At 35.1% G+C, this 17,176-nt stretch overlaps 2 protein-coding genes across 2 annotated transcripts in view; one reads left to right on the top strand and one right to left on the bottom strand.

Annotated features, from left to right (window-relative positions):
* Positions 1-3,917: 3,917 nt before the first annotated feature.
* LOC110032313 (probable LRR receptor-like serine/threonine-protein kinase At4g20940) lies at positions 3,918-8,979 on the top strand. The gene is made up of 3 exons (XM_020735901.1): positions 3,918-5,422; positions 6,078-7,631; positions 8,247-8,979. Exons 1-3 carry the CDS (start codon positions 4,357-4,359, stop codon positions 8,828-8,830), a joined length of 3,204 nt encoding a protein of 1,067 aa, XP_020591560.1. The 5' UTR covers positions 3,918-4,356; the 3' UTR covers positions 8,831-8,979.
* A 185-nt stretch (positions 8,980-9,164) lies between these two features.
* Positions 9,165-17,176, bottom strand: part of LOC110030946 (endoplasmic reticulum-Golgi intermediate compartment protein 3) — a 30,322-nt gene continuing 22,310 nt past the window's right edge. Inside the window, 7 exon segments of the mRNA XM_020733951.1 lie at positions 9,165-9,379; positions 9,463-9,582; positions 9,673-9,781; positions 10,123-10,269; positions 12,380-12,463; positions 12,559-12,686; positions 12,832-12,919. Coding sequence (XP_020589610.1) covers positions 9,300-9,379; positions 9,463-9,582; positions 9,673-9,781; positions 10,123-10,269; positions 12,380-12,463; positions 12,559-12,686; positions 12,832-12,919 — 756 coding nt within the window. The 3' untranslated portion in view covers positions 9,165-9,299.

Below are 17,176 nucleotides of genomic sequence, written 5' to 3'. Positions count from 1 at the left end.
ATCTGTGCATTGGCCCTTTTTTGGGCCTTTGCGTGTTGAATTGGTTCATTTACTCAATGGCCATATCTGGCATGTTGGTTCTTGTAGCTTCCTTTGCGCGGACTCATTACGCAATGGTCAAATTGCTCTGGTGCTATTACTTCATGGGTCTGGGTTTTTTTATTTTTTTAAGTATATATATATACTTCGATGAAAATTAATATAATGTCCGTTAATTGATTGTTGGGCTTTTCACATATCAAATATCATGAGGAGCGGGCCTGTAATACTGTTTCATTTGTACCTCCAAGCCCCAACATACATAGTGCCGACTATGATTTAGCTAAGACCTCGCCCCGTGGGCGGAAATTATTGCGTCCCGTATTCTGACGTTCAGATACCGCTTCTGTCATACAATATACTTTATGATATATGTGGCTAAAATTACATGTAGGATAAGAACGTCAATAGACAAAAAAAAAAAAGAAAGTATAGTCATAAAATGTACTTTTAAATAAATTTAATTTAAAATTTGAAATAAATAATATAATTATGCAGGTATTTAATAAAAAAATATTAATTAAAATATTCGGTGCTAGTACTTTCCTTCATTTCCACAATATTAAAAGAGGGGGAGAGAGAGAAGGGGGGATAAATATGGTGCTGCATTAATGTCTGTAGGCCTGGAATCCGATGTTAGCATCATACACGTTGTAGATAAAGACCTCCTGCATGAAAATTTAGGCAATGCTATTAATGGGGGGGAGGGGGCTATTATTTGGATCACATATAATATAATTATATCTTATACAAATAATGCAATTCCCGGAATATTTAGCCATACCCGAAATGCCAAAACAAACATAATTAATGTAGTATAATAAATAATAAGTGATGCATGAGAGAAATTATAATGCGACTCCTTCTCAAAACTTCATGCTCCCTCAAATCTCAAGCGCACCCCTCCTCTCATGAAAAGGGCGAAGCTCTATTTATAAAGTTTCATGTACAATTAATGCAGAAATATGAATCACTTTGATCGGATGGTCCGGAGAGTTACATTTAATGTAGACGTCGTTTGATAGACATTTGAATGCCTTAACGATGTCAGAATCAAACCATTTTGAGCTCGTTTGATTCATACTGTTGAGACGCTATATTGGACTCAAGCTTGCCAGATTTGACATTTATTGGACCTTCAAATATCCTCGGAAAGCTTCAAAAAATGATTTTGATGCCTTGAATTGACTCATATTGGACTGATTTTTGTACCATTGGGTCCCACTCGTCAAACTGATCATTTTGACTATAAGTTTGCTAAATTTTGAGCTCAGAATAATTTCTAATTGAATTTCAAAAGTTTTTTTTAAATTATCTCGAGATTTATGTTGAATGATAGATTTATTAGTGACATATTCATCATGAATGAATGGAATGAGCCAAACTTTTGGTACCACATAAATTTGCTAACTTCCATGACATGATAACAAATACTAAAGATGATAAAATTTGCCTTTCCATAATTCTAAATAAAAATTAATTACACAATCTGTTTTAAAAAAAATTTTAAGAAATCTTTTTTTAATATTTTTGGAACATTTTCATATATACTACATAATTTCTATATATTTATATGTCCAGCACCTAAATTCTTGACGTCTCATAGTTTTTAAAATGTAAAATATTGATTTTTATGGATATATTTTTAAGAACTGTGCTATAAATGAAAATATTAAATTTTACATGTCACATTAATAAATAGATAAATGCATCTAGTTTCACATTAACTTTGATTTAAATATATAATTTGATCTAAATGGATTTAGCCTAAAAATCCCACGGTGGGTCCCAATGCCCTCACGAGAACACGTCCTCTTGTCTGTTCAGCAGCTCTCAAAAGAAAACAAAAGGGGTGCAGTCTAATCAAAAGGAGTGACTTTAACATCATTCTGCCATAAATTTGCATTTAATCGAATCCCAAACGAATTTGGGTTCCGCGAGAAAGCCCTTTTTGGCGGGTAAAGCCCCGTAAAGAAATAACGGTGCTTTGCGCTTCTGTTTATTTATATATTTTCAGAAATACCTTATAAAATCAATTATTTATAATAAAGATAATTGTTTTATATAATGATAATTATGAAGAATTCTATAGTTATTTAAAGTATTAAACTCTCTTTGGGCCTATGTCGCAGAACCTTTATGTTAGAAACAATCTATTTATAAAATTGAGAAGAATATTTTGATAAATAAAATAAAAAGCCTCACTGGACTCATCTTGATTCTTTTAGGGCCCGTTTGGGCAGCTTATTTGGTGCGGTGGCATTTTGAAAATGCACCTGACCTGTTTACGTAAACGGCGGTTTGACAGCTTATGCATTTTCAAAACGATGAAAACAACGTTTTTACACCGCACCTATCTAGGTGTAGTGACAACTTTCTAAAGTTTGTCTTTTCTAAAAAAATAAAAATTTGTAATAGCCACCACACTTAGATTATCGGTAGATTATTTTTAATCAGCTGATCAACAGATTATTCAATAAGTTATAGCTGCCCCAAACAGACCTTTAATCACAGACCAACTTACAATATTTAAGTGTATTGATGATTTTAGAATTGAGTGAGTTAAATTCATGAAATTCCTATGTTCATGACACTATATTTGATTAGGAATATATAATAGCTAGAGAGCATTTGATTCTTTAATTAATTTGTTAGAATGCAACAAAAATGTACATGTTTAATTTGGGCTCAAAATCAGTTATTTTGTACGTCATTAAATTCATCTTAAGAAGACATTCAACTTAAATGTTGTTGAAATAAAAAAAAAGGGTCAAAATTTATGTCTAACCAAATAAATTTTCTTATGTTATATTAATATTTTAATTTTTTTTGAATTAAAGGTTTATTTACAAAGAGATTTACGAGCATACTGCACAATTCCTAACATATCTATCATCTATATTTTGAATTATATACCTACACTATGTCCTAAAACACATATTTCACTTTTAAAAGTTGATAATATTTATATTTTTATATGATATTAAAAATTTAAATCTTAAAAATATAGAAAATTAACAAAGTCGGTGTTGGTTCTACATACAATTCATTAATAGTTTGTTTCCTATACGCTCTCTATTAACTTCGGGAAAAAAAAAAGTCCAATGAAGATAAAATATGAGAGCCACGCTCAATTTTTATTATAAAATAAAAGAGTTATAAAATGACATTAAAAAAACACATAAATACTAACAACAGACACACAAAATTATAAATAAAGAGGATAAAAAATAATATGAATGTAACAATAAAACAATTTTGAAACGCTCAAATAGTGTAATCAATAAGGTGTCAAAATAGTTCATAACTAGTTACATGAAGCCGTTTTAGTCACAGAGTTTATAGAGCAGTCAAAATAATTTTACATTTTATATGCTTGACTGTTAAATATACTATGATTGACAAATCACACTAATTTTTTTTTTCCCATCGAAGCTGAGCAAATTTCAACCAAGAACGAGCAAGAAGAACCAAAATTACAAGTACATCAATGTGGCATGCTAGATGGGGCATCCTTCCAATCCATCAAAATCTTCTCAAACACAATGCATCACCAAGACCACAAAATAAAGGGTTAAAATATCCCATTCCAATAAATACTAAATATGAAAGAAATATGTTAGAATCATAACTCACATAAGATGAAACAACCCACCAAGATGAAAAAAATATTACCTCATGAGTATTGATGCATCAATACTTCAATGAGGAGGTGTCACGTGGCATTATGATGAGACCATTATATACATGACACATTCCCATTGGAGTACTATGCTCCTGAGGTAATATCTTTTCACCAAATGTCTTTCTTTTTACAGATTTAAATTTTACAGTGTTAAATGTGTAAATGTAACATTAAAAACTGATTTGCTCGAAAGGGAAGGAGCAATCAAGCCCGTTTTCCCACGCTCTCCTCTGCCTGTTGTCGCTTCCTCCCACTTTCTTTCTCTCTGCTTCAGCATACTGCACTTGCTGCTTAGGTTTAGGGTTTCTCTCTCTCCAAGCTGGGAGTTTCCATCACCTCCTCCGATTATCCTCATTCTCTTCCTCGGCGACAGAACTCACAGTGCCTGCCCCGTTCAATGCATTGAGAAGTTGAAAGCTGAGTGCTTTTCTTACATTTTCTAAACTCTCGCACCGCGCAACGCCCTCGTTTGTCTTTCTAACGCATTCTTCTTCTTCTTCCTCTGCCAAGCAGTCGCGCTCCCTCCAAATCTTTCTTTTATTTTCTCAGTTTCTGCAAATACCTTACTGACAATCTTTCATTTCCTTGATTTTAAGCCAATGCCGGAGTAGCTCCTTAGGTTTTTAGTGAAAATGAGGTTCTTTGGTGGAACCCTAACTCTTATCCTTTTGCTCCTCCCCGTCTCCTCTCAGCTACCTTCTCAAGATATCATGTCCCTTCTCTCCTTCAAGAAAGGGATAATCCATGACCCCACTGGTTACATCTCTGACTCATGGAATGAAGAGTCCATAGACTTCAATGGCTGCCCTTCTTCTTGGAATGGCATTGTTTGCAGCGGCGAGAATGTCGCCGGCGTCGTGCTCGACAACCTCGGCATTTCCGGCACTGCAGATCTCTCGGTCTTTGCTAATCTCACCGCGCTTCTCAAGCTCTCCATGGCGAACAACAACCTTTCAGGCGCTTTACCGGGAAATCTGGGAAACTTTAAAGCCCTCAAATACTTGGATATCTCCTTTAATTTATTCCATGGAGAGATACCAAAAGATTTTGGGAAGCTTCAGAGCATCCAAAACTTATCTTTTGCTGGAAACAACTTCTCTGGTTCGCTTCCAGATTCCATTGGAGATATTGATTCAGTTAGATCTCTTGATATGAGCCATAACCATCTTTCAGGCTCCTTGCCTTCTTCCTTGAAGGCTCTCAAGTCATTACTGTCATTGAATCTTTCTTTCAATGAATTTGAGAAGGGGATTCCGACTGGTTTGGATGTGATTTCAAGTTTGGAATCCATTGATTTGAGCTGGAACAAATTGGATGGTGATGTTGATTGGGAATTTCTAATGCAGACTGGTGCTGTTAATATTGATTTCAGTGGGAATTCTCTCACAAGTTCTAATTCGAATGAGATGAAGTTTCTGTCTCAGGTATCAGATTCGGTTAAGTATCTCAATCTGAGCCATAACCAGTTGACCGGATCCCTGATTGATGGAGGCGAGCTTTCTACTTTTGGAAGTTTGAGAGTATTGGATTTGAGCTACAATCGGCTGTCCGGGCCGCTGCCGGGGTTTGATTATGTGTATGATCTTGAGATTCTTAGGCTTGGAAACAATGATTTTAATGGATTTCTACCGAATGGGCTGCTTAAAGGTGATACTTTGGTGCTGAATGAATTGGATTTGAGTGCAAATAATCTCTCAGGTATGGGTTTAGTTCACATTTAAGCTGATTTTTGTAGTTTTGTATAATGCAATCTTGGTGTTCTGAGAATTGTAAAGCTTTTGCTTGTTTGGTAAAAATATTGGGCGCTGGGGCTTGCTTATCTTTAATATGAAAGTTTAAAAAGAAGAAAGATTTATATGCATACCACTCAATTCTTGTGTATTTGCACATATAACACCTAAACTTCAATTTTTACACACACACCACTTGATTTATGCATGAAAAGCTGTATTTCACTCTTCAAAAAGTTATAGTAGTATTTTTTTATGTGATATGAAAGATTTGTGTGATATAAATGTAAAAACACTGTGTTTAGGTGTTAGATATGTAAATACATAGGAGTTTGGTGGAAATGAACAGGGAAGATCAATCTCTCCCATTTGGGCTTGGGAATACAACAAAGAGAATTAATTATAAGCAGACAGTTTTCCAGAAGGAAATTTGTTCATCTCTTCACTTTATATGAAGTTAAGAGAAATATTATTTCCCATTTCTAACATCATCCCTAAGTTATATATCTCATGAAAAAAATATGTTTTTTGAAAGTAAGAAAAACGTCACTTTTAACATAAATTCCTATCATCATATTGTTTGATCAAATTATGAACTAAAAAGGTTGCTTTGCTTACTACAGGGCATATCGGATTGATAACGTCAACAACGTTACGAATACTCAATCTATCCTCTAATTCAATAACCGGGGAACTTCCATTGCTTACCGGGAGTTGCACGATACTCGACCTTTCGAAAAACCAGATCAGTGGAAACTTATCAGTCACTGCAAAATGGAGTAATGATCTCGAGCACATTGACCTCAGCCAGAATCAATTGAGAGGACCTATTCCAGAAGTAACTTCGCAGTTTCTTCGGTTAAATTTTCTTAGTATTTCCCAAAACTCGCTCTTTGGGACTCTTCCTGAAGTTCTGGTTCAGTACCCTAAGATTACCATCCTTGATCTTAGCTCAAACCAGTTTAGTGGTCCTATGCTTCCTGATTTACTATCATCTTCTTCATTACACGAGCTTTATCTCCAAAACAATTTACTTGCTGGGGACATCAAGTTTTCTCCATCCTCACCCACCAGACCCAGCCTTCAGATTCTTAAACTTGGCAGAAACCATTTTAGTGGAAGTTTCCCCAACGATTTTGCTTTTTTAACTGGCTTACAATTGCTGGATATATCTGCAAACAATTTCTCTGGTAATTTGCCTCCCACTGTTACCAAACTAATTTCTTTGAATTCCCTGGACGTTTCCCAGAACCATTTCACAGGTCCTTTGCCAACAACATTGCCCAACACACTCATATTCTTCAATGCATCTTACAATGAGCTATCCGGAATTGTTCCGGAAAACTTGAGGAAGTTTCCGGATTCTTCTTTCTACCCCGGGAATTCGAAGTTGGTGTTTCCAGGTGGCTCACCTGGATCTGGCGGTTCGCTGTTTGGAAGCTCAACTCGCAAACATATGAGATCATTCATAAAAGCAGTGATAATTGCAGCTTGTATTGTTTTTTTTATCGTATTTATCCTCATTTTGGTTCTTGTGAGATGCAAGAGAATATCAAGTATATCCCAGACCGAGAGGGTTGTCGTCGACAAGAATTCACGTAGAAGGACAACACCCAATACTTCAAGGGGGAAGGGAAGCGATGCCGGAAGCACATTGGTTGTGTCGGCGGGAGATCTGATCACCCCGAGAAAAGAGTCGTCATCCGAGATAATCGGTTTGGAAGAGAAAATATCTGCAGGGGTAGGGCTTTCGCCATCAAAGAACAGCCGTATCTCATGGTCGCCTGATTCCGGTGAGACGTATATTCCAGAAAACCTAGCGAGTTTGGACGCTCGATCGCCCGATAGATTGGCCGGCGATCTACATTTCTTGGATGAGACCATAACCCTGACTCCAGAGGAATTGTCGAGGGCTCCGGCTGAAGTACTGGGAAGGAGTAGCCATGGCACTTCTTATCGGGCGACACTCGATAATGGTTTGTTCTTGACTGTAAAATGGCTGAGGGAAGGTGTGGCGAAACCGAAGAAGGAATTCACCAAAGAGGCTAAGAAGTTTGCGAACATTCGGCATCCAAATGTGGTTGGGCTGCGAGGTTACTATTGGGGACCTACACAGCATGAGAAGCTCATTTTATCGGATTATATTTCGCCCGGAAGCCTCAGTAGTTTTCTTTATGGTATTATGCTTCTCTGTCATGCTTACTTGATCATGCATTTTATGCAGTCATTTACATGTTCATATCATTCAATTCTCATACAATTATAATGTATTTAGATTTCTCACCTGAACTTGCATATTTCTATACTCATTGCACCCAAATCTTTAATATTATTGTAAAAAAATAGGAGATTTTACATATATGGCACTCGAAACATCCATATTTACATATTTCACACTCCAAACTTTTAATTTGCAAATAAGTCACCCAAATTACGGCTCGTCTACTTCGCCTATTTATAAACTAGAAGTTTGAAGTGTGAGATATGTAAAAATAGGGATGTTTTGGGTGTTATGTATGTAAAATCTCCTAAAAAATAACATTGATGTCACTTTTAAAGGTGAAATGTCTTTTCCATGCATGGGGTTTAAGCACTGAAATGCTATGCATTCAAATAGAGAAGTTTATAGTGTTTGGTAGCATAGTTTTAATAATGTTTAGCCATAGATTTTAGGGTCTGTTTGGGGCCTTTTTTTTATAGTTTTAATAAATGCAAAGAATGAATATGATAGATATGTAAATATGCCTTTCATGTAGGAGCTTTTCCATCACTATTTTAACTCATTCTTCCAGATCGACCGGGTAGAAGAGGGCCGCCTCTAACCTGGGCTCAGAGGCTGAAGATTGCCGTCGACGTCGCACGCGGCCTAAACTACCTCCACTTCGATCGCGCCATGCCGCATGGCAACCTTAAAACCACCAACATCCTGTTGGATGGCCTCGATCTGAACGCTCGAGTGTCCGACTACTGCCTCCATCGCTTAATGACCCCTGCCGGAACCACCGATCAGATCCACGACTCCGGTGTTCTTGGTTACTGTGCTCCGGAGCTCGCCGGATCGAAGAAGCCCGCTCCGTCGTTTAAATCAGACACGTACGCCTTTGGAGTCGTGCTTTTGGAGCTTCTGACCGGCAGATGTGCCGGCGATGTGGTCTCCGGCGAAGAGGGCGGAGTTGATCTGACTGATTGGGTGAGGCTGAGGGTTGCGGAAGGGAGGGGATCGGATTGCTTTGATGCGGCCATGGCTGCTGATACGGCGAACACGGCTGCTGTTAGAGGTATGAAGGAAATGTTGGGGATAGCTTTGAGATGCATTCGACCGGTTTCAGAGAGACCAGGTATCAAATCTGTTTATGAGGATCTCTCATCGATTTGATTTTTGTATAAAACCGCCTGTAGACCTTTTAAAGAAATTGCAGCTCTGTAGCCTCATCTCAAGGCTGTCAGTTTTAATTTTTAGCAGATCTTTTGATGAACTGTAGTTGGCCTTTATTGTTCTGTAATGAAAGTTTCTCTATTTATGAATATTATATATACCCCCAAAAGTAGCATTATGTAAAAATTAAAGTTTTAGGAGTTGATATGCAAAATACATAAGAATCGAATGATATGTATGTTAATAAATCTTCCTTATTTGAAATGCTAAAGAGAAGATTATATTAGGGGAGGGAGAGGGAGATGTAAGAATAACACTAGTGAAAACCAAGACGAGGCAATAGTACAATAACGAATAAACACTGAAATAATAGATTTAAGTTACAATTTTAGCTTGAAACCCCCTGGCAAACAACAATTTTACAAATCATGACTCTTCTTCATCCACACAGATGAGCTGGGGATAAGGATCATCGCATGGTACTTCGGCTTTTGCTTTTTGATTTGGAAAGTGAGTCAAGAAGTCTGAACATCCACCTATCAAGCATTCCTATAAAGAAAAAAAGTATCTAAATGAATGCTTTTGATGAACAAAATAATAATTAAAAAGTAATTAATAGAAACACTAAGGACCTGTGAGAGCAAATGTGCCACCCAGCACAGCACAAAGGCGAGTGATGAAATGTAGAAAGCTACGCCGTTCTTCCTTTATGGTAACAGCAATAGGAGAGAGATCATACAAGAAATATATAGCTGCGTCGTTAAAACAGAGCTGATTTATTAACGGAGAGATGAAATATTATATAAAAATGAAATAATTTAGGATAATCAAAGGATGTAAACCTGGCCAAGACCTTTCTTCATCCTTTAGGGGAACAAAATACTCGGCCACGGAAAATTGGTTTGTGGGTAAAACATCTTTATTAAGATACCGATACTCTGTTGGGACGATCTGTAGTATCACAGTGAACATTCTTCAGAATTAAGAATATAGTCTTGGGGCATTTACATAACGCCACCCAATTCCTACGAATTTACATATCTAACACTTAAAGTTTATTTTTTTACATTTATACCACTCAAATGTTTCATATGGCACCAAAAATACCCCCATTTTTTTAAAATAAGTGAAATACACCATTTGAATCATGGGTAAAGTGGTGTGTGTGACACTTTCCTCAATTTAAAACAAAGGATGACATTTTATCCAGTTGAAGTTGCAAGGTTGCATGAATAAATGTATAATTTAGCTCATTAAAGCTATAGATGCAAAACATGAAATTTCAGTTTTACCTTGATGTAATACTTGAAAGTTCCGCTAGCATCATGCAGGATCCGAGTGGTTCCATCGAGTGGATTGTGGATGCCAGGATACTTGGGACCAAATGACAAATCATGGATCATGTGACTAACATTTACATTTGCTGATCTCCCAAAAATCTAATAAAATTTTGAAATAATTAAGGAACAAGAAGAATCTTATAACAGAAACAAACTTATAAAACCATCACAACAGTGTAATTTCAGAAGAAAATAAAAGCCCAACATACAGGTATGATATTTACAGGATTATAGTGTTTGCACCAACTCCATTAAATTATGTTAAAATGGCATCAATACATCTAGCGCCCACAAATGTAGGGGAGCAAAGGCATTCCCTAGCTTAAGTTTGACTTGAATTATTTTAATTAAACCAAGAAGTGCGAGAATGGTCCCTTGATCCTTTATAAAGAGTTATTTCAGCCCAGAGTCTGTAAAAATGACAAGTTAGATATCAGACTCTTTTAAAAAGTAGAGACTAATTTGACACTTCTATATATTATTGAGCTAAAATATCTCTTTGCAAAGAGTCAAGAGATTATTTTAGCACTTTTTCCTCTAATTAAGTCACAGCTTAAGATCAAACAAAGATCTAAGTTTTAAATTTTGCTCAGCCATAAATTTTTTTTTATTTTAATGAGCTGTAAAGAACATTTTTAAGCTTAAATCAGTTTTAAATTAGGTGTAGATGAGATGAATAGATGCGACCAAACAATATTTTTAACATAAATGTGGTAGTACTATTTCTTATAGATTGAGCATATAGTCAATTTTGTTTTTTCAGTGACCATATAACATGAAAACAGAGAAGTTAGAAACCGATATAACATACTTCAGGAACAGCAAATAAAATGCTGTACCAATGCTAACAGAAACATATTCATAAAATCATAAACTAAGCACGAGACCACACATCTTGAGCTCAAGGCCTCCGGTGTGCCGAGTTAAAGAAAAAGAAACTAAAAATGATCCACTTACTCAAACCTACTGAATTAAAAAAAAAAAATGCCGTCATGTCCCCTTGTGGATTAATAAATCTCTCTTCCGCAGACACAAATTAAAAAAAAAATGCCTTCATTGTGGTCAATAACACGCAAATATCCAATTTTTTTTTTTTTAAAAAAACTCAATTAGGCAGACGCTCAGTGCGACATGAAGTCTAGTAGATGAACGGGGATAAAAGTGCAATTGCTTTTAACTAGGGAAAATTTACATACCTAGCGCACAATTCTTACGTATTTACATATCTCACACCTAAACTTTCATATATATATATATATATATATAGCAATTCGGTGCTTTAAACCTATGCATAAGGTGTATTTCACTTTTAAAATGTGATAATAGTATTATTATTTTTTTTGTGATATTAAAGATTCGAGTGCTATGTAAATATGAAAGTTTAGATATGAGATATGTAAATACATTACAGTTGTGGCTGATGTATGCAAATGCCCCTTGGAATAATGTTCCTTGTAGGGCTGCATGAAATAGCTACGTTTTTACAACAGGCTTAATTTGTTTCGCCATACATGCATGGAATTTGTGAGTTCAAGTGATTGTTTAATTGAAACTTGAGGAACTAAGTACTTGAAATTCAGCTTCTAAAAAAATGGAAGTGAGTTTTGTTCTTAAAGAAGAAGAAGCCACCTGCAATTTTTTTTTTTCTTTTAAAAAGCAATCGAATAATAATAAATTACGAAATGGCATACTTAAAAAAACAATAAAATTAAGTAAATTTAATTGTACACTCGGAAAAAATAAAATCCATTGCAGCCCAAGTGAATATAGGAACTAAAGTTAAGCAATAATAATAATAAAATCACTGCAACTCATTTCAAAGCGAAGACTTTCAGAACTAAGATTCAAGGACTTCCAACACTTGCAGCGAAACAAATTGCCCGTAAAATTTAAAGAGAGATTCAAATGCATGCCACTCAATTCCTATGAATTTAAATATCAAACAACTACACTTCAATTGTTGCATAAATGCCATCTTATTTATATATGGACAGTTGTATTTCACTATTTAAAAGTTAAAATGGTTGTATCTTTTATGCAATATGTAAGTTTTGGGTGGCAGATATCTAAAAAGTGAAGTTCTTGTTAAACATGTAAATGCATTTGAATTGGGTGTGCATGTAAATGCCCCAAAATTAAATCAGAATACCCTGCCAGTACAAAGAAATGAACCCGCTTCAACACTGTTAATAGAAGTTGGGGGAATAACCTGCTGAGCAACCAAAATGTTCAAACCATGGACGGATATATGGAAGTTCCCAGCGACCCTCTGCACGTCTAGTACACCAAATACCTGGCACAGAAATGACCCATACGCATCACTTAAAAATTATAGAACTTTATATGCCCAGTTATGGCACATGAATGGACTGGTAAATAATGCCATACCCTGCAACCTTGACCTTTTTCCAACGCCTGTTTCACATTCTCAATCATTTTCTTTGAATCAGAGCCAAAACTGACACCATCCCCATGTATCTTATGGGAAGAATCCTCATTATGATCTTTTCCGCCATCTGTTCAAATTTAATTAATTATGCCCTCATCATGAATATTGTTTTCTAGGTGATGTCATCACATTAGAAGCATCTTTTGATGAATAAAATATGCTAGGGCAGAAAAAGATGAGGAAAAGTATAATATCAAGAAAGTCGAGAGTACCGTGCTCTTGAGTTGAGTGCTCCTTCTCAACAAGATCTGTTAAGAACTCGGAGGTGCCCAAAATGTGACCGTTTTTATCCACATGGAGCTTCAGTGCAGATACAACAGGTCAGTATGCGGTGAACCATCAGTTACAGATCCAACTGTAGTAATGTATTAGGGATATTTACATACATACCACACAATCCCTGTGTATTTACATATCTAACACCTATATTTTGTTTTTTACATTTATACACCCAAATCTTTAATATCACACAAAAATACCACCATTTTAATTTTAAAAAAGCGAAACCTTTTTTTATGCATGGGTAAGGCGGCGCGTGTCTAAAAATTGAAGTTTTGGGGTTAGATATGTAAATACATAGGAATTGCGTTGCATGTATGTAAATCTTCCTATATGTTAGAGTAACTAAAATCTGTCGAAAGAAAAGAAAGCTATTGACGAAAATAAAAAGGGGTATTTACATACATACCACCCAATTCCTATGAATTTACATATCTAATACCTAAATTTTGCTTTTTTACATTTATACCAGCCAAATCTTTCATATCATAATAAAATACCACCATTTTAACTTTTAAAAGGTGAGATGCACCTTATCATGCATAGGTAAGAGGGTATGCATGTAAAACTAAAGTTTAGGGGTTAGATAAATACATAAGAATTGAGTGGAATGTATTTAAATCTTCCAAATAAAAAATACATGCTTAGTTAGTTATTCAGCAGCTTTTGGTGAGAAAAATGGGTACGAATAAAACTGCTTTGCAGGCAATCTAAAAATTGGTGTTTAGATTGAATTGGGAGCAAGTTAAAGCTTTTGTTACATATGCCCTCTATTGCCTCCGTTTTCCCTCAAATTCTCAGTTACTTCCAAAGGTATGTATAAGGAAGAGGCCTTCATTAAATGCATAGATGCTAACAAAGTCATGCCATGGATGGGGTCCTCTAGCCTCGTTCAAGCACATGGATGACAAAAACATGCCTGTCAACACCGAACATAACCATATCTCTGTAATGTAGACCACTTCATGCTATCAAGTCCTAATTGATGAAGAAGGCTTATCCAAGGCTTTATGATTTATGGCCAAAGATTCAAATTTGATGTTAAAAATAAGATCTCAAGCTCAAATTCATTTGAGTGAATCTCATGCCAACCCAATTCTTGTTAAGGGTTGACTCAATCCAGTCATGATTTGAGCCATACATGGCTCATTAACTTTGAGTTAAAACAAAGCCAACCCAATCGCGACCAATTTACCATCGGCAAATCATATGTTTAAAATTCATGAATGGCTCATTGACTTCAATACGAGATTAGATTGAGAAAAAAACCAATCCGCTAATCGAATGATCTCAAACATTGCATTAACTTACCAACCATAGTAAAAATTGCCCACAAACACATGTGCAGTGAATTAATGATGGTTGAAAATAGGTTTATTAATATATTGCCCACTATGAATCACAAGAGATACAACAATCGTTATATTGTCTAGCTGGTTTCTTTGTCATTCTATCCCCTTTTGGAGCCCAATTATACCAGATGATTCTAACTTGCAATCTAATCTTATAGCATTTGGCAAAGGATCACTTCGTGCAATAAAATACTCTAAAAGCCTAGGCAAATGTAGAAGCACAACAAACATTTATAGCCAAATGTCTAGCTACTAATAAATCACAACTCAAATGCAATGCCATGAATCGCCCATCATCATTAACTACGAATTATATGATGACAGACATTAAATCCTCAGAATATACCGCACTTATTCTCTCCCCCTTGCAATCCTTATTTACACCACCAGCAATTTGATCACAAAAATGTTAAAAAAACACATAAAAAAGGCCACTTAGCACTACCAATTATTCCGAAAATTGGGTTGATTAGAAGTCCTAATCTAGCCTTTATAGCCAAAGATTCAATTGCAAGCAGACCCACGAGTACAGTTAATTAACACCACTATGACTAAATCGTTAATTGTGAATGAATAAAGGTAAACGGCTCAATCATATAAAATCAACAGTAGTTATTATCAAATCTTCAAAACATCCAAAATTTTAGTAGTTGCAGCACCAAATGGTGCTTATGATCCATAATAATCATTTATTGTTACAAGTTTTAAGTCCAAATGCACATCTAAATGCCCAAGTGGGAAAAATTACAAAGATAGTTACGAATACGGAATAAGTGGCTAAATCATGGACAGACACTTGACCATAGTTGAAGATTGAGTCATGGGCAACATGGATTCAACATACTCATGAATATGTGGGTATCCAAACCCAAAACTTTGGAAGTAAAACATTCATTGCATCTTCCCCATTAATCCAAACTTCTGAAATTGGTGAGACCAATTGATCCTCCTTCACAAACTTAAGAGCACAAATGACAATGATAAGCACATATGCTCGATGGTATGGTCTCTCATTCAGTAAAATGGCAATGACTGGCAGTGTCATCGGTGGCAAGTTTGGCAAAGTTTGGGTACAAATGAGCTAAACATAGCCGAATATTGCCCCCATTCAAACTTGCCTATTACTTCATTTATCAGGATCATGCAAATATTGAAAACAAACCAAGTTATAGAGCTTGTTCGTTGCTTAATTCTTGCATCAGATAAGAACGTTAGATGGGATGAAATAACCTATTTATCGAAAATGGTTAAGACAAAGCTATTGTTAAACTTAAAATAACTCACTTAGTATCTATTTATTTTATTATCTTTCTGAAATAAAAAATAACTCTACAATGATTTGTCCATGATAAGTGACTTTTTTAACTTCTACCTGGACTAATACATGTCACTTCAAGTGCATAGGATGTGATAAATGAAGTTAAATTAAGTTGAATCAATAAACAAGTAAGCAACTTATTAATTTAAATACCACACGTTATAAATCATGTTCAAACTTTTTTAGTTAATGAAGTAAATCAAAGTAAATTAGCTAGTTAAGTGTCAGGCTTCTTTACAGATCCTGTTTTTTCTTATAGATAAATTATCTTTCTTCTCTCTTTGCTTTCTCTGAACTTGTTCTGTTGTTACATTCAATCACAATCTCTTAAAAGGTCTTTCTATGGACAACGATACAGCATAAAACTAGCCCAAATTAGCATCAGAGATGTTGGAATTATGGCTGAAAAAACAGGTGAATTCATTGAGGCATTAGACAAAAATAGATGCTAAGTTACCCCTGCATTGCATTTGATATCTTCAAACTTTGTAGGTCATCTATATTTTAATTTTCCTTTTATTGGAGGTTATGAATGATAATAGCCTGACTAAGAAAGACTCGTCACATTTACATTCAAAATTGTTGGGATGATGTGACATTTTCCTTCTCTTTTTCTACTCAATAAAGTTATTCATCATTTCTGAGGAACTTCTTTATCAACAATTAACGGCCACGTTGAAAGTAATATATTCTGAGAAAGCAAAAACACAAAGGCTGAAATCTGCTATTTCTCAGAAAGCAATCTATAGCCCCTTAACATATATTGTACAGACTGTTCAAGTAGCATCTATCATATAATGAGCAAGTATGTTATGATATTTATGTTAAATGGAAAGAATAATTTACCAATTAAAGCATTTAAGGACGACCTAAATAATTTGCCTCACATTGTATGGTTAATAAGCCATAAAAAGTTATTCCTAGCATGGATACAATGGCAGCCATGTAGAAATAAAAAACTTCTAATCACACAAGTATTTGTTACTTGGTTTCAAGACTTGCACATCACATCATTAATGACAAACATTCTCCGGTTTAAAATAGTTCTAGTTTGTCGGCCGTTTTTATGTTCAACTTGACTTTCGTAGTTTGAAAAGGTGATGATTTTGTGATTTTGAAAATAATTTAAATATAAATATAACTTTTTGAAAGAAGTAACTTTTTAATTTTTAAAATAAGTGAGACCAAACGAATCTCACATTTTCAGATAGTTTAGATGATTTAACGCAATACTACAAGCAATACACTTATCCCGAAGAATAAATATATTACTTGTAATAGGGATTTAATCATCTAGACTAAACAATTTGTGACATCCGTTTTGATCTGCGAAATATTTTTATAAAAAGGCCAACAAGTTCCCCTATCTAACATAAAAATTAGATAGGGTTTATTTTATCTGGGTTCCTGGTTCCCTATAGAGGCAAGCCCCTATAGTTAATTACATCTTAAATGATCGAAATCACTTAAGATAACTCTCGATTAAGATCAGGTGGTTTTGTTTTCAAGATTTCAAAGTTAGGTTTTCACGATTGGACATGGGAAAATCAAATAAGAATGACTCAAAATAGGAACAATTATTTTAGGAATTCAAATGAAAGAAAAGTA

The sequence above is a fragment of the Phalaenopsis equestris genome, unplaced genomic scaffold, assembly GCF_001263595.1.
Source record: "Phalaenopsis equestris unplaced genomic scaffold, ASM126359v1 Scaffold000002, whole genome shotgun sequence".
NCBI classification, from domain to species: domain Eukaryota; kingdom Viridiplantae; phylum Streptophyta; class Magnoliopsida; order Asparagales; family Orchidaceae; genus Phalaenopsis; species Phalaenopsis equestris.
This window is presented reverse-complemented; position numbering and strand designations above follow the sequence as displayed.